Source organism: Sminthopsis crassicaudata, chromosome 1 (assembly GCF_048593235.1).
Source record: "Sminthopsis crassicaudata isolate SCR6 chromosome 1, ASM4859323v1, whole genome shotgun sequence".
Classification (NCBI taxonomy): Eukaryota; Metazoa; Chordata; class Mammalia; order Dasyuromorphia; family Dasyuridae; genus Sminthopsis; species Sminthopsis crassicaudata.
Window position 1 is genome coordinate 701541985 of NC_133617.1, and position 24919 is coordinate 701566903.

A 24919-nucleotide genomic window follows, 5' to 3' on the forward strand; every position below is an offset into this window, starting at 1 on the left:
GTATCGATTTTTCTGACCATCTTGTGAGCACTTTTCCTGTGTGAGTTATCCATAAAATATTTTTTTTGGCAAGTGTACATTTGGCATTAGAAACAGTGTGGCCAGAGAGTTGTGCTCTCTGCAGAAGAATTGGAATGCTGGGCAGTTTAGTTTGAGAAAGAACCTCAATGTCTGATATCTTATCCTGCCAGGTAATTTTCAGAGTCTGCCCAAAACATTTCAAATTAGGGATAGCTAGGTGAGGCAGTGGATAGAATACTTGTCCTGGAAGGGAGAGGATCTGAGTTCAAACCCAACTTTAGACACTTGACAGAGAAGACACACTGATAATTTGACCAAGCTCCACATCTCATGTGCTATTTTCATGTCCCTGAGCTCTTATAATTTCCTACGAGTATCATGTACTTAAGTCTGTGTTCTCTAAAGACAGCTGGGACAATGAATCTGAAATTATACTTGGCATGGGTTCTGGAGCAGCACATTCATTGACCCAGGACTGGTGCTGACCCTGTGAACCCTCCTCCATACGGACCCTAATACTGCAGGTGTTGTCTGGGCTCTGCTCTTCCTCCTACGTCTCCTCCTCCTGTTCATTCTTAGTATGTGCTCTCCTTGTGCGGGCTAGTGTGATCCAGGATGTGTCGGTTTTCTTTTTATTCTCTGGCTGCCTAAGTTCTCTAGTCAGAAATGACAATGGATTGGCTTTGATAGGACTGAACTAATAGGTTCAAAACCTATTCATTAAACCGTATTATTAGATCTCAGTTAGAATATCCTGAGAATCCTCCAACATGCTGAGCATCTGAATTCTCTTCCTCCCTCCCTACTCTACAGAGCTCTACTTTCAGAGAAGTGGTTTGTTGTTGGGTTGTTTTGGGTTTGTTTTTTTGTTTTATTTTTTAAGTTTTTTATGACACAGTGATCTCTACAGAAAACTCCCATCTAATAAGCACATGTGACTTGTTCTTAAGGCTCTCTATTTATTGCCTTTAGAATAAAATAGAAGCTCCTCTGAGCATTTAAAGGTCTTCATGATCTGGGGTTGATTCACCTTTCTCAATTTATCACACATCATTCCCCACCTCATTTTATAGCTAAATTGATTGGCTTTTGATAATCCTTTTAGATAAGATTTCATCTCTCAAGTTCATTTTTTGAGCAGTCTCTCCTCCATGCATATTCTGTATTTCCTTCTTATCTTCACCTTTTGAATCCGTTTCTCTTTTTAAAGCTCACTTCAAGTGCCATCTCCTTCAGGAGATCTTTCCTAATTCTCACCTAGTTTCCCTCATGAAATTTCTTTGTTTTACCCTTTATATGTTATAAGTGTATAGTTCTTTACCTAAACACTGTCTTTTAAAAAGTGTCTCAAAATGACTCTGTGATATATTTTTACAGATGGAGAAACTGAGGCTCAAAGAGACTATGTTGCTTGTTAGAGGTAATCTAGATAAGAACATTGAACCCCGAAGGTTTAAGTGATTGCTCCAAGACTTCTTGCTAACGAATTTCACATGGAATTGCAAATCTCAGTTTCTATACATTCCTGTGTGTTTTTTGTTAACCTTATACTGCCTCTTTTCTCCTGGGGTTTCTCTGAAAATTAGCCTTAGAGCATGATAATGTCGTGTAAACTACATGCAAAGGTATAGAAACAGTTCAAAGTGTACAAGGCTGTCTATAATTGTGTTTATAAAAAAAAAAGCATAAACTAATACTTTAAAATGCCGTAATACAACAAAAAATGAACAGTTAATATATTTTACAAATCTTATTTTAGGGAATTTTTCCCAAGAAAATGATGTCATTCATAGTACTTAATTCAGTACTTTAGTACTTTCTCTCCCCATTCAGTTTTCTCAAGGTCTAGCATATCTAACTTTTCTAAAATTCTATTCACCTTCTTAATTTCTTGTTTATTTTGTGATTAAATTTATCTGGTTCTAAGATGGTGGGGTTGAGAAACCCTAGTAGTATAGCTTTACTATTTCCTCTTGTAACTAATTTAACTTCTCCATTAGAAATTTGGATGTTACATCATTGGTATATATATGTTTAGTATTAATATCTTAGTAAGATGTAGTTTCCTTCCTTATTTCTTTTAATTAGATCTACTCTTGCTTATGCTTTATCTGAGATTACGATTGCTATCCCTGCTCCTTTTACTTCAGCTGGGGCATCATAAATTCCACTCAAGTCTTTCATTTTTACTGTGTGTGTGTGTGTGTGTGTGTGTGTGTGTGTGTGTGTGTGTGTGTGTGTGTGTTTCTCTGCCACAGATGTGTTTCTTGTAAACAACATATTTTAGGATTTTGGTTTTTAATCCATTCAATTTTATGAATGATCCCATTCCCAGTTATGATTGATGCGTATTTTCCACTATCTTATTTTTCCTATTTATGCTTTTTTTTTTGGTCTCTCCTTTTTACTCTGTCCCTCCTCAAAAGTTTTCCTTCTAATCTAGGCCTATGTCATTCTGCTCTCCCTTCTCACATCCCTTCCTTGTCTTGTCCCTCCTTTCTCCTACTTAAAGATAAGATAGATTTCTAGACAACTGAATATGTGTGTTATTTCCTTTTTTGAGCAAATCCAGTGAAGGTAAGGTTCAAACAATACTCACTCCTTTCCTTTTTTTCCATCCACTCTTCGTCATATAATTTATCCCTTTCTGCCCTCTCCCTTTCCTTTCCTCCCAGCATAATTCTCTTTCTCGCCCCTTTAATTTTTAATATCATCTCAACAAAGTCAGTTTATACTCATACCCTCTATGTATATTCCTTCTAGTTGATTGTATTATTTGAGGTACTGTTCTTTTTTTTTTTAATTTAAATTTTAAAAACTTTTTATTTTCAAAACATGTATGGATTATTTGACAACATTGACCCTTGCATAGTCTTGTGTTTCAGATTTTCTCCTCCTATCCTCACTCCCTCCCCTAAATGGCAAGGAATCCAATATATGTTAAACATGTTAAAATATATGTTAAATCCAATATGTATAAACATATTTATACAATTCTCTTGCTACACAAGAAAAATCATATTTAAAAAAAAGAAAGTAAACAAAATGTCAGCGAACAACAACAAAAAGAGTGAGAATGTTATGTTGTGATCCATATTCATTTCCCATAGTCCTCTTTCTGGGTGTGGCTGGCTCTCTTCATCACAAGATCATTGGAACTGGCATCAGTCATCTCATTGTTGGAAAGAGTCACGTTCATCAGAATTGATCATCGTATAATCTTGCTGTTGCTGTGTACAATTATCTCCTGGTTCTGCTCATTTCACTCAGCATCAGTTCATGCAAGTCTCTCCAGACCTTTCTAAAAATCCTCTTGATCATTTCTTATAAAACAATAATATTCCATAACATTGACATACCACAATTTATTCAGCCATTCTCCATTTGGTGGGCATTCACTCAGTTTCCAGTTCCTTACCACTACAAAAAGGGCTGCCACAAACATTTTTGTACATGTGGGTCCTTTCCTTCCTTTAACATTAAAGAATACTATTCTTAACGAGTTGCAAATATTATCTTCCTATGTAAAAATGTAAACAGTTTAACCTTATTGCTAATTTATGTTTGGTGTTTTTTTTCTTCCTTATTTATCTTTTTATGCTTCTCTTGAATCTTGCATTTGAAAATTAAATTTTCTGTTCAGCCCTGATCTTTTCATCAAGAATGCTTGAAAGTTCCCTATTGCATTGAATGTCCATTTTTTTTTCTCCTGAAAGGTTAGCCTCAGCATTGCAGGATAGTTGATTCTTGGCTGTAACTTAAGCTCCTTTGCTTTCTGGAATATTATGTTCCAAACCTTCCAATCCTTTAAAGTAAAAGCTATTAAATCCAATTTAATCCTCACTGACTTCTTGATATTTGAATTGTTTCTTTCTAGATGCTTGTAGTATTTTCTCCTTGACCTGAGAGTTCTAGAATTTGACTATAATAATATTTTTTAAAATTTTCATTTTAAGGTCAGTTTCAGACGATTGTATATTCTTTCAATTACTATTTTACCTACCTCTGGTTCTAGGATATCAGAGCAATTTTCCTAAATAGTCAAGGCTCTTTTTTGATCATAGCTTTCAGGTAGTCAAGTAATTCTTAAATTATCTTTGCATCTAGTTTCCAGATCAGTTGTTTTTCCAGCGAGTTTTTTTTCTATTTTTTTCATTTTTTTGATTTTATTTGATTGATTCTTAATGTCTCAAAGTATCATTAGCTTCTACTTGTTCTAATATTTATGGAATTATTTTACCTCCTTTTCCATTTGAACAATTGTTCTTTTTTTCCCCTGAGGCAATTGGGGTTAAGTGATTTGCCCAGGGTCACACAGCTAGGAAATTTTGCTAAGTGTCTGAAGTCAAATTTGAACTCAGATCCTCCTGACTTCCAAGGCTTGTGCTCTATCTTCTGTACCACCTAGCTGCCCCCATGAATAATTATTTTTTTTAAGGAATTGTTTTCTTCAATGAACTTTTGTACCTCCTTTTCCATTTGGCCAATTCTGCCCTTTCTAAGGAATTGGTTTCTTCTTCCATTTTTGGGCTTCCTTTGCCAAGTTGTTGACTTTTTTTACCCTGATTCTCTAGCATAATTCTCATTTCTTTTTCCATTTTTTCTTTAATCTCTTTTATTTGATTTTTTGAAATCCTTTTTGAAGTTTTCAGGACATATTTTATCTGAAATTCATATTTCTCTTTAATACTTTGCATGGAAGCATTCTGACACTTGTCCTCTTCTGAGTTTGTGTTTTTCTCTACCCTGTTGCCATTATAGCTTTCTATAGTTAGAACTTTTTTATTTCTTAATTGCTTACTTTTTCAGCCTATTTCCTCACTTTTCAAGTGGAGCTCTGCTTCTAGGGTGCAGGGATCATAGTCCAAGCTTCTGGAGCTGTGAGTCAAGGGTCTGATCATTGGCCCTCTATGCTAGGGCTTGGGGGGCTGGCAGCTCCACTGTGGCACTGGGAGAACTGGGCCTCTGGCTTGGGGCCACATTATTTCTTCTTGGATAACTCTAATTTTTAGGAAGTTTTTCTTGACCTCAAGTCTAAATGTGCCCTTTTGCAACCTGGGAATTACTCCCACCAGTCCCAAAAAAGCAACCATCTTTTCTGGTAAGTCTTGCCTTCTTCAGCTTCCTGAGGTCCATAGTCACTAAGAAAATTCAGCCTAACCATAGAGGAAAGGGCAAAGAGATGAAGAAGAATCACTGGTGTTCATGTTGTCTTTCAGTCATTTTAATCATGCCTGACTCTTTGTGACCCAGTTTGGGGTTTTCCTGGCAAAGGTGCACAGGGGTTGGCCATTTTCGCCTGCAGCTTATTTTACAGATGAGGAAACAGAGGCAGACAGGGTGAAGTGACTTGCTTAGGGTCACACAGCCAGTGAGTGTCTTGAGGCCAGATTTAAACCATGGAAGTGAAGTCTTCCTGATTCCAGGCCTGGTGCTCGGTGTACTGTGGCACCACCTAGCTTCCCTGGTTAGCATATGTAGGTCTTTAACTTGGTAAATCATTTTACGTGTTCTTTCAGTAGATGTTTATAATTATTAACCCCATTTTACAAATTAAGACTCCGAGGCAGACAGTGATCATATAATTTATCCACTCACACAGCTAAAAAAGTAAGGTAGGATTTGAATGAAGATCTTGCTGGCTCCCAAGTCCAGTTCTCTATGCACTGCACCACCTAGCAACACATCATGGTCACATTGGAATAAGAAGGAAAAAAACAGTCATGCAGTATTCATCATGTGCCTAGCACTGTGCTAAGTACTTTATAGATATTGTCTTATTTGATCCTCCCAAGGAGGTAGGTGCTTTTATGATTCCCATTTTGCAGTTGGGGAAACTCCATTGCACCACTAGTTGTACGGACCATCCATGGAGCTTGGATAGATATATGTACAGAATTGGGGAGCTGGGGCCAGAACTGGACAGAAAGAGACCAAGCTGGATTATCTTAATAAAACTCTGTGCTTCCTAAGATATGAGACCTGGTTTTTAAGACTAGTTATTCTTCTAATGGTGTTATATTACTGGGTATCTTGGAATAACTCAGCCTCTGAAGAAATGAAGTTTATGTCATACAAAGTACAGTGAAGAGGCTCAGGGTGGGTATAAACAAAACATTACAAATGAGAAATTACCCTGGAGAAGCATTATAAAGGATGTCATCAAACATCAAAGCAATCTTTCTTATTGGGTATGTAAGAAAGATGGGCCAGTCATATTGTACAAGTGAGGAAGAATCAGTGAATACTCTGTTGAAATCCACACAACGTGAAAAGAACAGGAAGAAAGCCCCCAGAATGTTGGATGGAACTTTTTTGATAGATTCATAGGAGGATAATGGAGGAGTCACATTAAATGAATACGTGAGTTGAAATCTTTTAAGCATCATTGGATCACAGTTGGTGTTGTTGGGAGGTATTACTAATATCAATGTGACCACAGATCCATAAGCTTTTTGGCCTAAGGAAAAACTTTCTAACAGTTAGAGCTTCCCAGAACTGAAATAGGCTGCCCCAAAAGGTAGTGGTTCTCTGGTACCCCTGACTAAAGACCACTTAGGATTTGTTTAGATGAAATTCTAGTTCCCGCATAGATTGAACTAAATGGCCTCAGAGATTCTGAATACCCATATCAATGAAGTCGTGCATCCATCATCAAAATAATAATATCAAAAGAAGCCTGAGATCTTAATGGTACTAAATAAAAGTAGAACATTCTCTCCCTGGGGGGGGGGGGGGGGGAAGGAAATATAACCTTCCCTCCTTTTGACAGGGACTTACAGTTTTCTTTGAAAATAAGGGAAAAAAAGATTTCAAATGCATTTGTACTTTGAAACATTTTATATACAAATTAAAACACTTTGGTACCAACACTTTTTCTCCCTGTCTTCACCTCCCCACCCCTTTTTTTTTTCCATCTAAAAGATTGTATTAGTAAATTGTAAATATTTGCATCTCACGGCATTGGCATGAATCACTTTTCTATCTCTTTCCATTAAGTGATCATAATGTAGACTACATGCAGAAAATTTAGGGATTTTATTGTTTCCCATTCCTAATCAGATTGCTTTCATCTTTTTACTTTTAAACCATACAAAATTACATATATCTAAAGCCCCTCCATATAATCCAAGCATAAATCTAAATATCTGTGGGGGGGGGGTCATTTAATTTTATAATTTTCCAATACTGTGATAAACCAAATTTTTTCATAATAAAGCAAATAGACACACACACACACACACACACACACACACACACACACACACACACACACACACACACACACCCCTTTTCAGGAGAAGGCTGCTATCCATTGGGTAAGAGAAAGGCCACTGCTCTGGGAGCCTTGCTTCCAACTCTGGCTCTGCTGTGACTCAGTGTGTGACAAGTTGTTATTGTTCTGGGTCTGTGTGTGTGCGTGTGTATGTGTCTGCATGTTTGTGTGTGTTTGTTCATGTATGTGTGTGTGCATTTGTGTCTGTTCACATGTCTATGTTGGAGGATTATTGTAATCTGATCTCTGAAGTCATGTTCTGCTCTCCCATTCTGTAATTCTCAGTATAGGTGGCTCTGTAGTAATGCAGCTGATTTTGTGACTTCATCTTTGAAAGGGATTTGGGATTTGTAAGGGACTGTGTTTCTTTAAATCCATTAGATTAATGAACTATTCAGATAAAGATGCACTGAGGGGAACCTGGTGACTCTGTTTCTTCCTTATTGTGTCCCAGAATAATGAAGAGCTAGTCAGAGCCTCCCTAGGATAGCCTTCTGTTTTCCACCTTCTTTGTGCCAAGAAGGGCTGCTGTCTGAGGGATGTCTCTCCGGGTAGAGGCAGGAGGGCAGGTGAGGAGCAGGCTTGCAAGAAGAGCTGCTCCTCCAGAAGAAATTAATCGCATTATTAGACAAACTGCTCCAGCAGCTGGCCAGCAAGCAGGAGCCCAGCAGGCAGCTCTGCCTCCTTGGTTACAAGGGATAGCGCACTTGACCTTCAGAGGAGCAGGGTCACCCAAAGGGCAATTTTAAACAATCCTCTCAATTCTGGGACTGGAATTGCCCTCCTAGAGCCCATATCCAAATGCCTTTGAATGTACTAAAAACAAAAACAAAAAACTCACTACTTTTTTGAGTGGATTGGCTTGGTTTAAGAGGTTGCTGAAGAAAAATGTAAATAAAGCTGCAGGAAGAATTTAACACTGTGAGTATTGGAGTTTTATAGCATCTAGCTTTATAGCTGTTTCCAGAAGCAAACAATATAGGGGGTTTTGAAGCAGATTTTCTTTCTTTTTTGAACTAGAATGGATTTGCTGCTTTTTTCTTAAGGGAACAGTATTAAGAAAGCAGTATTTTCAATGAGTACACATTTCAAAGAAATATTAAGTATGTTTTAAATGATGCAGCCTTAAGATTTGTTAGGAGGTCCATTTTTCTTATTGCCTTACCAAGTTATTTCTAATTAAAGCTGTAAGTTTGAATGACTAAAGTAGAATTGAGCCTCAGCTTAGGAATGAAAGTTTTATTTTTAAAAATCTACTATTAGCCTTTAGTCTACCCAGTTACAATAGATATAAGTGAATATTAAAGGTTTTCTTTATGAATTAAAAAAAATTTACTCTTAAAGATACAGTACCCATCTCATAAGGCTTTGTCTCATTAGGGGCACCCATCTGAATGTTTCTTGATGGCTGTGATTACTTAAGTTTTCTGCAGGCAAGTTGGCAGGATTTTGTTTTTTTCCTTAACCTGGGTCATTGTCTAAAAAATGTTTTCTCTCCCATTTTATTGTGAAGAAAAGCAAATCTCAATCTATTCTACTTTGTTTGAAATTTTAAAAAAATGCAAACCTGTACTTACTGGATTTGTGTTATTTTTCCATTTTATATTAGAAATAGTCTCACCTGAAATAAATTAGATTTTATACCTTATAATCCTTTAAGTGAGAGTGATATGCATTTTCCTGTTTCCTCTAAGATGCAAATTGTGGCTTGGAAAGTTTAGCTTTTCCTCTCTTTACTGACCTTTCACTGTAACTGGAGTTTAATTCTCTACTAACCTCAATATGATAGGAAGTTATAGTATATGCCAGTTTTACTGCTGCATATGTTTCCGACTTGAAAAAATTAACCCCACTGAGGCATTTAAATCATTCTTTCAGTCTGGGAATGTTATAGAGAACATAAGCCTGTTGCTGGGGGAAGTGGGTCTGGGGGCTATTAGAGTGTTTTGACCTTCCACACAGGCCAGTGTAATGATGTATTCTGCCATAGAATCTGAGTATAACTATCTTTCTATGAACCCATCCACTGTCCTGAAAAACAAAAAGACATTGTTATAGGTAAAGCACATCATTATATATTTGGGAACTAACATGGTTTTAATAGTGAAAGTTTTATAGACTTGATGTGATGGGCTTTTCCTCATTTTGCCCATCTATGAAGGAAAGATAGATATAAACATAAATAGTACAAAAATCTTTTCCTAAACGTTTCTTTTGAAAAGTGAAAAGCAGTATTTTTTATTCCATTCTTCCCCAGTGAAAACTAAAATGTTAGTTGATATATCTTTCCTATAATTAGTACTAAGAAATATAAACAGTGCTTTGAAGTTCACAAGGTTGTTTCCTCACAATAATTCTATGAGGTAGGTAGTGCTGATATTAATATTCCCATTTTTAAAATGAGGACACTAAGAAAGTAATAAACTTACCCAGGGCTAATCATAGAGTTACTGACAACACCCAAACTTTCCACCAAATCTCCTGATTCCAGATCCTTTCCACTTTTTTCACTTTAGCTCTTTCTACAGTACAATATGCCACAATATGCCTTGACTTTTAGTAAGTAGATTTTCTTGAACAAAGGGATTCTAAGAATTTTATTAAGTAAGATTTTTTATTAAATACCTTACACATTAAATATTTGTATTTTGTACAAACTATTTGACTACATTACTTAATTAAAATAATGTATACTTAAATCTACAATAGAGTTTTGTTTTTCAAACAATTTTCATATCTATTTTCTATGATAATCTTAGGAAGTAAATAGAGTGAGTGGCAGAACCTCCATTTTCGAGATAAGAGATTTGAAGCCCCCCAGAAGTAATTTGCCCAAGATCACATAACTACTAAGCATCACGGCCGACTCCAAAGCCTAGGAGTCCTACCTCATTTATATGACCAATGCCAACTTTGCCAATATAGTATGATAAGAGGGACACCTAGGAAGATTTCTGGCATATGTCTTCTCTGTCTTCTTTTACTGATACTAGGAAATTTTATATTGGAGGTTTATTCCTTTGGATTAAGGGTTAGTTCTCAGATTGTGAATAGGAGTGAACAGAATGTTGAACTAGAGTTCAGGAAGACCTATCTTGAATCCCTGATACTTTCTGACTTTGTGACCCTGGGCAAGTGATTTAATTTCTCTAGGTCTCAATTTTCTCATTAAGGTGGTGAACTAGGAGACCTCTCAAATCTATCTCAGCTCTTATTTTATGGTCCTACAAACCCTTGGGAAGGATAATAGATATTGAGCAGGTATCAATAATCTCTAATGTAATACAACTTAACTTATTTTGGAGGTAATGGTTGTTCAGTTAGTTGTTTTGGTTATATCTGACTTTTCATAACCCCATTTGGGATTTTTTGGGCAAAGATACTAGAGTGGTTTGCCATTTCTTTCTTGAGCTTATTTTACAGATAGGGAACTGAGGCAAGCAAGATTAAATTACTTGTCCAGCAATGCATAGCTAAGTGTCTAAGAGCAGATGTGAACTCAGAACTCTCTTGACTTCAGGCTTGGCACTCTATCCACTGTTTTATGTAACTGCCCCAGTTAACAGAGAGTTAAAAATTATTTCAGATCCTCTAGTATAACCCTCTTTATTTTACATCATTTCCCCTGACAGCAGGAAGTAGCTTTGGGTAGATAGGATGTGAGGGCAGAGAGCATAATGGCCCTAGAGGGAAGGAGGACATAGGCCACAGAAGGGAGGACTTAGGAGTTAAAGAGACACATGAGGTGCAGTGAGCTGATCCTATAGGAGACAGTATCTTTACAAAGTATTTTCTTATAGATATAAGGGAATAGTGAGTAATCTGGATCTGTGATTTCATTGTTATTGAAAATTCCCCCTTGTATCCCCTCTCCCTCTATACAGATCAGCAACCTTTGCTGCCTTTGAGTCTTATGGTCTTGCTTGGGGGCGACTAAGAGGTAAAGAGGTCTGCTTTGGTTATCAGTGAGGATGTTCATTCATATATACTGTATCTCATATATGTATTATCATATATGTGTATAGATATATGGATCATTGCAGAAATGTACTCTCTCTTACCAATACTACTAAGGTATCTCACCCCAAAAGTTTACTTTGCCAGCCTTGAATTGACTTATCTTCCAAAGTTTAGTGGATTTAATTCACATGGATTATGTGGAAAACACATTTTTCAGTCAGCCTCTAAGACTAAAAGAGAGTTTTCAATTAATACCGATATTTACCCTATTTCTGGGCCCTTTTCATTTAGAGGCAATGTGGTGTTGTAGAAAGTATGCTGGATATAGAACGTGAAACTGGGGTGAGCAGTTTTGCCTTTTACTTCACTTAAGAATTTGAATGAGCCACTTAACAAGCTGATCTTAGCTTCAGATTTCTCCCCTATAAAAATTATGGAGTTGAACTATATATAAAATTCTTTTATCCTAAACTCAGTTTTCTAAAGATCTCAATAAAAAGATATCCTGTTAGGTAACTTGGACCCATTTCAGTATTTAGTAGCTATTAATTTTTCAGTGGCTATTTTACCTTCTGGTTTCAGGGCATCAGGGCATTTTCCTTGATGATTTCTTGAAAGATGTCATCTGGGCCCTTTTTTTCATCATGGCTTTCAGGTAGTCCAATAATAGATTGTCTCTTCTGGATCTATTGTTTCAGGTCAGTTCTCTTTCCACTAAGGTATTTTACATTTTCTTCTATTTTTTTTTTTTTCATTTTTAAAAATTTTGTTTGACTAATTTTGCATATTTCATTGAGTCATTCACTTCTATTTGTCCAATTCTAATTTTTAGTGAATTGTTGTCTTCAGTTAGCTTTTTTACCTCCTTTTGTATTTGGTCAATTTTACTTTTAAAGGAGTTCTTTTGTTCAGTGGAATTTTTTTCCATTTTGCCAATTCTGTTTTTTAAGGAGTTGTTTTTCTATTTCACCAACTTTTTTTTAAGGAGTTGTTTTCTTCAGTATATGTTTTCCATTTTGCTAAATTTATTTTTTAAGAAGTTCTTTTCATCAGTATGTATTTTCTATTCTGCAAAAGAATTGTTCTCCAGTCAATTTCTGTGCTTCTTTTTCCACGGTATTGACTATTTCCCCCAAACTTTCATAATTCTCTTGTATAGCTCTCATTTAATTTCTCCATTTTTCTTCTTTTTCTTTTATAAGATCTTTTTTGAACTCTTTGAAGAGAGCTTTTTGAGCTTGAGACTAATTCATATTCTCCTTTGAAGCTTCACCTTACAGGCTTTTTATTTTTAGTGTCCTCTTCTGGGTTTATATTCTGTCCTTCCCTGCCTCTGTAGTAGCTCTTTATGGTCAGAGGTCTTTTTTGCTTTTTTTCTCACTTTTAAAGGTTGAAGTCTGCTCCTAGGACATTGGGGAAATTGTCCTGAACTTCCTCTGCAGGGTGGCTGGGGCTGGTAATGCTGCTGGCTTCCCTACTGCGCTTGGTGGGCCTGGCCAAGTCCTGCATTATGCTGGGGCCCACTATTTGCCTTCTGTAGTTGTGTTGGAGGTCTCACAGCTGGTCTGCTGGCCCACTGGCCTTCTGAAGCAGGATAGAGTAGCCAATTTTGCTGTATTTTGGCTAATTTCCTGAACAGAGTCTCTATGCCTTGTGTCTCCTCCCACTGCACCTGTGCTGCACCGCATTCTCCTCTACCTAGGTGAGACAGACCTTTCATGAAGTCCTTCCAAAATATCTTAAGTGAAAAATTACTACATTTCGACTGTTTGTGGATTCTGTCACTCCAAAATCCGTTCAGAGACTTGATCTAGTGTTGATTTGGGGGAAAGTAAGAAGAGCTCAGGCAATGTCCTGTCTATCTACTGTCAACCATCTTGGCGCCACCTATCTATCAATTTTGAATATAGTTCTATTGACCTAGAAACAACCCGGCAAATGAAGACTATCCTCCCTCCCAGTCTAATTGGAACTAGCAAGGTGCCATCTCTCATGAGTCAGCATTTACCCACATTGCCTTGGAGGTTTTTTGTTGATTTTTTTTTTTTTTTCCTTTTATCAGTACCTTCGTAATGGAATATTCTCTGCTCATGATGTGTATTGCAGATCCTCCATGCCTGCCCAACCTGGGTGATGTTTGTTCTTCTCTTAGTCATCATGGGGCACCATTAGTGATTCTGGGGGCTCCCTCCCTTGTATTCTGTCTACATTAGAAAGATGCCTGGGGAGCCCTTCTCCTTCCTTCTTGCCACATGACTGCCCATTTCTTGAATGTCTTTTACAACACTTTTTACACAAGTTATTATTTATGACATAATGTACCCTGCTCACACCTACCATTTATTTGCCTCTCCATTAATAGATTGAATAGATAGTGTAAAGCATATTTTAGAACTCAAAGATCATGTAGGTAGTTTGAATCAATAGAAAGTTGACTAGGTTTGTAGTCAGAGGAATGAATGTGCAGGGGATCTTATCTGACCCAGAGAAAATCACTGAATTTCTTTGGGCTTCAGTTTCCTCAGGTATAAGATGGAAAAATTAGTTAGATGACCTCGAAGGTCTCTTGTAGTTCCTAAATCTGTGGTTCATGAGTGTTATCCCAGTCTCGCCATTTGAAAAGGATCAGGCCGATGGAATCATTTGCCTGAGCCCACACAGTGAGTGAGTGACTGAGCTACTACTGACCCCACCCAGTTGTCTCCCTCACACACCACTGATCATCAGTAAGGTGACTACTGATCATTCCAAATTAGCAACCCTTTCAGCTTAGAGACCTGAAAATACTCATTTCCAGGGAAATTCCAGGGAAAATAGCAAAATAAAAATAAAAATAAAAAATAATCTAATTTAATTGGGTGGGAGGAGGACCTGGCAGGGTAATTTTTCAAAATTGGATTCTGGGATTATAGATTTAGAATCCAAAGCCCCCAGTAGGTAACCCAGTAGCCTAAAGGAAAACTAGTATGGTTTCCCTGTCATTTAGTTGGTATAAATTTAACAGGCATTTATTGAGTGCCAGTACTGTGCTAATTGACAATAATAGAAAGTCAAAAGGAAAGCATCCCCTTACTTTCAGAAGTTTACATTTTATTTGGGAGGAGACAGAGATAACAGGTATATGGGTTAGATATGCTTATATATATAGAATAAATACAAAATATCAGGGTGGGAGGCAGCATAGGAAAGGGAGGTATGCAGAATGCCAACTACAGGAATGGGTAAAGGGCTTTTATTAAGAGGTACCACCTACACTGAACTTGGAAGAAAGCTAGAAATCTTTTGAAAGAGAGGTAAGGTAGAAAGCTTTCCATGCCCAGTGAGGACAGGGCAAAGGCATAGAGAAAAAAAATAGAAACATGTACAAGGAAAGTAAGTTGGCCAACTCACTTGAAATGTGAGGAGTAGTGAACAGACAATCTGCAAATAGAGGTTGGAGTCACACTGAAGGGGTTCAAATGATAGGGTGGGGGGCAGCTAGGTGGCACAGTGGATAGAGCACCAGCTCTGAATTCAGGAGGGACCCGAGTTCAAATCTGGTCTCAGAAGCTTAACACTTCCTAGCTGTGTGACCCTGGGCAAGTCACTTAACCCCAGTCTCAGAAAAAAAACACAACAACAACAAAAACAAACAAATGATAGGGTATATTTTTTTCTAAAGGCAATAGGAGTCCACTGAAGCTTTTTGAGCAGTTGAGTGATCTATGCTTTAGAGATATTACTTTGGAAGATGGATTAGAAGACAAAGGGGCTTGAGGTCTCATTAGGAAGTTATTGTAATAGTCCAGCTGAAATGGCTATATGAGACAAGGGAGTGGATGAAAGAGAAGTCATGGAGATAGATATAATTTTGCACCCAATTGTCAGGAGGTCAGGAGGGTATTGAGAGTGAGTGAAATGTTCATGACAAATTTAAGGGAGAAACGTGGGTGACTAGAAGGATAGTTGGCAGAAAGAGGGAAACCTGGAAGAAGAATGGGCTTAGGGAGAAATGTGTGTACAAGAGACAAATTTATCTCCCCCCCCCCATTTAATTGTATTTTATTTTTTCCAATTACATGTAAAGAGAGTTTTCAACATTTACTTTTGTAAGATTTTGAATTCCAATTTTTTTTTCCTTCTTCCTTTCCATCTCCCTCCCCAAGACAGCAAGCAATCTGATACAAGTTTATATTTTTGTGTGTGTATACATATGTGTGTATGTATATATGTATATGTGTATATATATAATCATTTTAAGCATATTTCAATATCAGTCATGTTTTGAAAGAAATATTAAAATAAAAGAGGAAAAATCACAAGAAAGAAAAAACAAAAACAAAAGATGAAAATAGTATGCTTTGATTAGCATTCAGTCTCCATAATTATTTCTCTGGATGTGGATGGCATTTTCCATCTCAAGTCTGCCTTGCATTACTGTATTTCTGAGAAGACTTAAGTCCATCATAGTTGATCACGATCTTGCTGTTACTGTATAAAGTGTTCTCCTGATTGGGCTCATTTTATTTAGCATCAGTTTCTCCAGGCCTCTCTGAAATAATCCTGTTGATTATTTCTTGTAGAATATACAACTTAATCAGCCATTCCCTACTGATAAGCATCATTCACTTTCCAGTTTATCACCACCACACAAATGGCTGCCACAAAGATTTTTGCACATGTGGATCCCTTTCCTTCCTTTATGATCTCTTTGGGACATAAGCCCAGAAATGACACTGCTGGATCAAAAGCTGTGCCCATTTTGGTAGCCCTTTGGGCATAGCAGCAGACCAGTTTTAGACACTTTACATTTTAGACAAGACAAACTGTTTCCCAGTGTGGCTTCCACTTATCTTTCCATACTTTTTTCATATTGCATTCCTTCACATAGCCTTCATTCTAGCCAGAATGACCCACTTGTTCCAATCTCGTGCCTCCTTCCTTGCCTTTGAAGAGACATATTACTCTGTTAAGAATGCCTTCTTACCTCACCCCATTTGAAATTTCTAGCTGCATTCAAAATAGCCCCCAAACACTGCTTTCTTCATAATGTTTGATTATTAGAACTTTCCTACCCTGATACTCCCCCCATAGTTTTTTTATTTACTTTTTATATTATATTTAATAAACTGTGTTCATGTTGCATACAACAGAATTGTAAGCTCTTTGCAAACAGAGACTTCACCTCTATATGTCTCCAGCATGTGCTCATTGAATTGAACTGAAATATTTTTAGGAAAATCTTGATTTTTATCCCTAGCTCAGCAGCTACTCAAGTATCATAATGGGCACTTCGTAAATACTGCTTTATTGATTTACAAGTCTGATTGTGTGAAGGTGACAGTTTAAACCAGAAATTTTGCACATAATTCAGAATCATCTTGGCATTTTATATGAGTCAAAAGCTACCTGATTGATTTGCAAAGTAGCAATAGCTTCATTCAAAAATCATAATTTTAAACAGGGCTTATTAGGTGTTTTGTCAGGAAGATATTCATATTTTATTACTTATTAGAAATAAAGCTAACAAAATTTTAAAAATTCATATATAGAGAAAGATATTGAGGATTATTATATTTTAATTCTAATTGTAATGTGATGTCACGTAAAAAATTATCATAGGGATCAATTTAAACAAATATTCATTAAAAATAATAGTAGGTGTTTATATAACATTTAAAGTACAAAGTCTTTAAAAAGATTATTTCATAATTCCCATAACAAACCCATTGTTATAGACAGTACAAAAATTATTAGCTTCATCTTTCAGATGGGGAAACTGAGACTCAGAGGCTATGGGCTGGAGTAAAATTTGAACTTTGTTCTCTTCTCACTCCAAGTCCAATACTATCCATTCTCCTCCCCATTCCAATCCATTGTCTTCCTGTTTGCTATAGTGATTTTTCCCAAAGCATAAATCTAACAATCTTACTCAATAAACTCCAAGGGCCCTGTTGCCTTTAGGACTAAATATAAATAGAAGTTCTATTTGGCTTTTAAGTCCCTGCTCAAGCTGGCTCCAACTTAACTTTACAGTCATGTTGAACATCACTTCCCTTCTGAGGCTACCATCTAGCCAGACTGATCATAATCTGCTTCCCATATATCTTTTAGCTCTCTTTGTCTTGGCTGTACCTGGCACCTGGATTGCACTGTATCTGTAGATTGGTTTTCCACGAAGCCTCCAGACTTCTCTGTGATTAATTGCCACAGCTTATCCACATGGAGCTACTCTTGATTTGTGTGCAAGCATCTATTTAGTATTTTAAATGTCTAATTTACTTTACCATACCAAACTGTTGACATCTTTCATGTCAAATCAGCAACCTCTGATGAATGAGCAGCCTACCATCTCTACTTGTCTATCAAAGATTGGTGAGAAAATTAGGTGACTATTTCTGAAAAAGTATTTCTTTACCTTTATTCTGATATTAGATGAAAGAGGCAATGTTCTGTTTCTCATTCCTAAATTTTAAAGTAATCCAATGAATTGTTTTGAGATCATGTTTTTTAGTAACAAACCTGTGTTCTAATTCTGTGTGCTGAGTCTTAACCAGTTTGAGATTCATAAGCATTTATTTTCTTTTTTTTTTATTAATTTTATAATTATATTTTTGACAGTACATATGCATAGGTTATTTTTTACAACATTATCCCTTGTACTCCCTTCTGTTCTGAATTTTTCCCCTCCTTCCCTCCACCCCCTCCCCTAAATGGCAGGCATTCCCATACATATTAAATATGTTATATCCTAGGTACAATATATATGTGCAGAACCGAATTTTGTTATTGTTGTTGTTGTTGTTGCAAAGGAAGAATTGGATTCGAAAGGTAAAAATAACCTGGGGAGAAAAACAAAATATGCTAACAGTTTACACTCATTTCCCAGTGTTCCTTTTCTGGGTGTAGCTGATTCTGTTCATCATTGATCAATTGGAATTGGATTAGCTCTTCTCTATGTTGAAGATATCTACTTCCATTAGCATACATCCTCATACAGTATCATTGTTGAAGTGTATAATGATCTCCTAGTTCTGCTCATTTCACTCAGCATCAGTTCATGTAAGTCTCTCCAAGCTTCTCTGTATTCATCCTGTTGGTCATTTCTTACAGAACAATAATATTCCATAACATTCACATACCATAACTTACCCAACCATTCTCCAATTGATGGACATCCATTCATTTTCCAGTTTCTAGCCACTACAAAAAGGGCTGCCACAAACATCCTGCCACATACAGGTCCCTTTCCCTTCTTTAGTATATCTTTGGGATATAAGCCCAGTAGTAGCACTGCTGGATCAAAGGGCATGCACAGTTTGATAACTTTTTGGGCATAATTCCAGATTGCTCTCCAGAATGATTGGATTCTTTCACAACTCCATCAACAATGCATCAGTGTCCCAGTTTTCCCACATCCCCTCCAACATTCATCATTATTTGTTCCTCTCATCTTAGCCAATCTGACAGGTGTATAGTGGTATCTCAGAGTTGTCTTAATATGCCTTTCTCTGATCAATAGTGATTTGGAACACTCTTTCATATGAGTGGAAATAGTTTTGATTTCATCATCTGAAAATTGTCTGTTCATATCCTTTGACCATTTATCAATTGGAGAATGGCTTGATTTCTTATAAAGTAGAGTCAATTCTCTTTATATTTTGGAGATGAGGCCTTTATCAGAACCTTTAACTGTAAAAATGTTTTCCCAATTTGTTACTTCCTTTTTAATCTTGTTTGCATTAGTTTTGTTTGTACAAAATCTTTTTAATTTGATGTAATCAAAATTTTCTATTTTGTGATCAATAATGATTTCTAGTTCTCCTTTGGTCACAAATTCCTTTCTCCTCCACAGGTCTGAGAGGTAAACTATCCTATGTTCCTCTAATTTATTTATGATCTCGTTCTTTATGCCTAAATCTTGGACCCATTTTGATCTGATCTTAGTATGTGGTGTTAAATGTGGGTCCATGCCTAGCTGATCAGTTAGTCTATTTCTTAGCCAATACCAAATGGTTTTGGTGACTGCTGCTTTATAATATAGTTCTAGATCAGGTACAGCTAGGCCACCTTCATTTGATTTTTTTTTTTTTTCATTACTTCCCTTGAAATTCTCGACCTTTTGTTGTTCCATATGAATTCTGTTGTTATTTTTTCTAGGTCATTAAAATAGTTTCTTGGGAGTCTGATTGGTATAGCACTAAATAAATAGATTAGTTTAGGAAGTATTGTCATCTTGATTATATTCGCTCAGCCTATCCAAGAGCACTTTTAATGTTTCCAGTTATTTAAATCTGACTTTATTTTTTGTGGCAAGTGTTTCGTAATTTTGCTCATATAATTCCTGACTTTCCTTTGTAGATATATTCCCAAATATTTTATACTATCGACCGTTATTTTGAATGGAATTTCTCTTTGTATCTCTTGCTGTTGTATTGTGTTGGTAATATATAAAAATGCTGAGAATTTATGTGGATTTATTTTGTATCCTGCAACTTTGCTAAAGTTTTGAATTATTTCTAATAGCTTTTTAGCAGAGTCTTTGGGGTTCTCTAAGTATACCATCATATCATCAAGCATTTATTTTCAACATAATCCGAATGGGCTTTAAATATTTCCTGCTGTATGTGTAATGAATATTTGTTCTGAAAGGACTATCCTTTATGAGGATGGAGAAATGGCACACTGTTCATGTCAAAAACAAAATCCTTTTAAATGTATTATCCTTCTTGTTTGAGTTTCCTGTTTCACTGTTCACACAAAGTGAAACGACTTTTTGGTTGTTAACAGGTACAGACTGTGCAGACATCACTTTCTGAATCTCCAGTAATGACCAGCCCCTCACAGCGCATCCAGATAATCTCTACAGACTCTTCAGTTGCTTCACCACAACGCATTCAGGTAATTCACTTCTTTTTGTAGCCTGGGGTAATCTTTCCCTTTTAGTGGCTCTCTATATACTAGAATCTTCTCTAGATGTAACCCAAAGCTAAAGATTTGAACAGATTATTCCATTCTTAGTGATCAAGAACAGAACAACCTCATAATTCAAAATGTAAGGAAGATGTCTTTTTTTATTTTAAACTTTTGAATCATTTATTATCTTTTCTTTCCATACCCCATCCCTTTTCCCTCCACCTCCCATTGAACAATATTTTTTAAAAAGAAAGAAATTTTACATTGCCCATGGTCAAAATTATATGTCTTGTTCTGCATTATATCTCCTTTCTGACCAAAGTTAGGTGATTCTCTATCTCTAGTCTTCAGGACTCAAGTATTATCATTTCATTGATGAGAATTTTAATCTCTCATAGTTGATTTTTCTCTATGATGTTTGTGTTCATTGTATAAATTATTCTCCTACTTCGGCTTACTTCAGCCACATCAGTCCATAGATACTTTCCCATTTGCCTCTAAAACTGTCACTTTCACCATTTTTTATGGCACAATAACATTCAATTATAATGTAATAATTATATTAATAAAATATAATTTGTTTAGTAATTCTACAGTAGGATTTCCAATGTTTTTGCTACTACAAAAAGAGCTGCTATAAACATTTAACTATTTGTAGGTTCTTTTCCTATTTCTTTGACCTTTTAGGATATAGGCCCAGTAGTGATATTGCTAGGTCAGTATAGGAGCAGTTTAGTGACCTTTGGGGCATGATTTCAAATTGCTTTCTGAAATGACTGAGAGCCAGTAGTGTGTCTATTTTCTTGTAGCTTCCAACATTTAATATTTTCTGCTTTTAGCATTTTTGCATGGCTTTTAAAATAGAACCTCAGATGTAGTTTTTTGCCTTTTTCTAATTATTGATGATTTAGAGCATTTTTCCCTATGGTTATGGATAGCTTGATTTCTTCACCTGAAAACTGTTCATGTCTTTTGTCTATCTATTTGAGAATGGTTGTTAGTCTTATAAATATAAATCATTCCTTTTATATCTTGGATATGGGACCTTTATCAGAGAAACTTGCCACAAAAAATTGTTTCCTTTTACTTATTTCCAAAGAGGAAGTTTTTATCAAAATTCTAACAAAGTAAAAATATTTTATAATGTGGACTTTTCAGAGTAAAATAGCTATACTGATATCAAATTGAAAAGGGATAGCAAGTGATATGTCACTGAATTCTGTTTCTTCTTGACTCTGACATTTTTCTGTCAGTAGCTTAAATATACAGTATACTTATCAGATTTTAAGATACCTCAAAGTTAGAAGGAATAGTTAATATATTGAAACACAGAATCAGAATTTAAAATGTTTTCATTAAAGTAGAATGATGATCTCAAACCAATAAGTTAAATGTTAACTTGGATGAATGTGAAGTTCAGAAATATATAGTTTCGGGAAAACATGGCTGGATAGAAATTCATGAAAAAAGACTGGAGTTTTTTGTTAACCACAAACTTCATGTGAATCAAAAGTGTGGCTCATTTGCCAAGAAAGTTGATATAATCTTGGGCTGAATTAATAAAAACATGGTTTCCAGATTAAGGGAAATAGTAGTCCTATTGTATTCTTTGCTGGCTAGATTGCATCTGAAGTATAATGTTCATTTCTGGCCCGTGTTTCAAGAAGGACTTTGGCAAACTAGGCCATAACCGAAGGAGAACAACCATGATGTTAAAGACTATATAGAACGTTGTTTTTCAGGATCTGGGTTTGTTTATTCCAGAGAAATTAAAATTAAGGAGAGCAGGGTGGTTCTCTTCACATCATAAAATTGTGACCTTTTAGAACTAGAAGGGAAATCAGAGGCCAAATGGCCTTGCCTCTACCCATAAGTACTCTCAAGGCTGGCAGAGAGGGCACAGCAACTTATTGGTGCTACAGAGTTGTAACAAAGAAGAGAAATGGGATTTGAAAGGAAGAGGTTGCAGCTCTGTGTGAGAAAGGGTGAGGTCAGCTGCCATTTGTGCTTTTTAGACTAGTCCATAGTTGAGCAGTGTATTCAGTGTCCTTTTGGTGTTAATATTACAATAATAATATTTGAATGTCTATTAAGCATTAATAAAACTTTATACACTGTTGATGTTTGTCTTGAAAAAAAAAACAAACAAAACAAACAAACACCAAACAAACACCAAAACCCCCACAATTTTTCCTGGTTGTTGGTAGTCTGATTGATTCTCTTTAATAAAGTTCCTTAAGGGGTCCGTTATTGGTCAGAGGGAAAAACTCAGGTTTTTGTCATGGGGTAGGAGCAAAGACATAGGCTGCCTGCATTGGAAGGTGTCTCACTGGTCCTGTAATCTACCTGCTTCACTATGGATGTTCAGGAATGTTAAGTGGAGGCCTAAGTCCATACAGGATGGGTTGTGCAGCTGGGGTTTGAACTCCAGCCCCCTGACTCACAAGTCTAACATTCTTTTCACAGTGTCTTCGTGTCTTCATCTGCCTCAATTGCTGGCATTTTTTAAGTGCCTGTTATATGCCAGGCCCTGTGCTAAGCCCTGGAGATACAAAGAAAGGAGAAAGCTAGTGAGCTTATCAGGGAGATGACAGTTTAATGGGGGAAGGGACACACAAACAAGCTTTGTGAAGGATATAGAGGCAGTAATCAGAAGAGGGAAGGTGCTGGCTTTAATGGTGCTAGGAAAGGCCGCCTCTACAGGTGAGATGTCATGTGGGATCTTCGGGAGGCCAGAAAAGAGCGCACTGCGTGCGCCCCGGATGCTCCAAAAATGTCCCGAGTTAGGAGATGGCAGGGTCTTTGGTCCTCAGATCACTGGAAGGAAGATGACACGGTGGCGAATGAGGTGTGGGGGAAGGGCATAGGGGTTTATATTTGTTTCTGGAGGTGATGGGGAGCCACTGCAGCTTATTCATCAGGGGGGCTAGAGCCAGGAACGAGAGAGCATCCAGTGCGGAGCCTGGATGGGGAGGTCTCGGGAGAGCAAAGGAAAGGCCGAAGCTGCAGGTTATGGCAGCAGAGGATGTGGAGCGGGAGAGAGGTGACCCATGGCCCGAGGCGGCAAGCCCGAGGCGGCAAGCCCGAGGCGGGACTGGGGAGGCGCTCAGGGGGGAAAGGTCAGAGCTCCGTTTTGGCCAGAGGGTTTGAGTAACTGAGGAAGTTGCAGTTGTGAAAGTAGAGGCTGCGAGAGGTTGGGGCTGCATTAGGAGAACTGAGGACCCTCACCCTAATGTCATCCCTGCATCTATGGGAGCAGGTGAGAGCACCCGGTGGAGGAGGGAGGGTCGGGACCCAGCACGGACCCTGTGACTCTCCGGAGTCAGAGCAGGGTGGTCCTCGCCAGGCACCTCGGAGAGGCGGGCGCGGAGCCAGCCCAAGAGAGCCCAGAGGGAAGAAGGATCCAGAAGGGGAGAGGCGTCAGAGAGGGCACGGAACACGAGGACTGAGGAAAGACGCCTGACCTCAGAGAGCGATGGGGGGGGGGGGGAGAGAGCCTGACTGCAGCAGAGGCAGCCGAGCTCCCTGGGGGCCCCTCCCCAGAAATGGAGCCGCAAAAAGCGGAGGTGGGCCAAGAGGTGACCAGGCTGAACGTACCCAAGGAGAGGTGCAGAATGGGGGATGTGGGCCCAGAGGCGGGAGACAGCGTACACTATCGCTGGGAAAGGCTGCAGCCGAGCCGGAGGCGCCGCGGCCAGCCATTAGCATCCTGACCCGGGCACTCCCCGTGTTCCCTCTTCTGTGGCTCAAAATGGCCTCTGTCTTCAGGGTTGTCGGCAAAATATGAATGAATATTGCAAAAGGCTTTGCGGATCTTAAAGCTGTGTGTTAGGTGCTAGCTGCCGTTGTCAGGTCTGTAAGATGAAGGTCATGGGAATGGGGGAGATCGGTGGACTGGAGTGTCGTCTGGCTGTTCAGAGGCTCCCCTGCCTGGAGAGGAGTAATGGGAGTCCTGGCCTGAAAACGAGGCCCCTGGGTGACTGCTTCTGGGGCCGCTAGGGGGCGCTCCTCAGTTCAGAGAGGGCCTGGCCTGGTGTCTGACAGACTCATCGTTCTGAGTTCAAATTCGGCCACGAACACTTACTTATTAGGGGGTGGTCCTGTGCAACTCACTCAGTCCTGCTTACCTCAGTTTCCTCATCTGTAAATAAATGGCAAACCGCTTCCGTGTCTATGCCAAGAAAATCCAAAATGAGGTCACAAAGTCTCAGCCATGGCTGCAATGTGTCTGCCTCAGGAGCCCTGTTTTCTAACTCTATTTCTAGCACTTGGTCGCACCGAGGACATCGTCCTGCTCTCGAGGCTGGCGTGGCGAGCTCCAGACTCAGAAAATTACAGCCGCAGGAACCAGGAGAACGAATCACTTGTGTTTTAGTGCTACTTCAATTACAAAAGAGAGAAGCATGGTGTATTACTGTGGTGTATTACTTTTCTGTGAAGTAATAATTACTGAAAGAACTATTTCTTCATCCTCACATTTGGAGGGCAGGAATCCTATGCCTTTAAAATCAGGATGTTCTCCTGTGGTACCAGAAGTGCTCTGAGCTGTCGGAGGGGCCACTACTCCAGCAGGGCAACTCACCAGATTCCCTCTCAAAGATAGCAGGGAGGGGGTGCCGGGATATGCAAATAAATTGGACTTAATTAGTGTCATGGGCGTCTCCCTTCCTCCTCATGGCCCATACAGACCAGGACTGGAGATGGCCCTGGATGGAGCGGGAAGCCTGGGCCTTTTTCAGCTAGGAGGCCACAACCGTTCAGGAGTTA

The 24919-nt window shown here is 38.0% G+C and overlaps 1 protein-coding gene across 6 annotated transcripts in view; it reads left to right on the forward strand.

Moving 5' to 3' along the window:
- Positions 1–24919, forward strand: part of NR2C2 (nuclear receptor subfamily 2 group C member 2) — a 115709-nt gene that overhangs the window by 52228 nt on the left and 38562 nt on the right. For 5 of the 6 annotated variants that reach the window (XM_074283836.1, XM_074283832.1, XM_074283835.1 and 2 more), the window contains one exon: positions 20027–20137. In XM_074283836.1, coding sequence (XP_074139937.1) covers positions 20066–20137 — 72 coding nt within the window. In that variant the 5' untranslated portion in view covers positions 20027–20065. Of the gene's footprint in view, positions 1–18279; positions 18299–20026; positions 20138–24919 lie in introns of those variants that run through there. The other variant, XM_074283834.1, reaches the window with a different exon arrangement.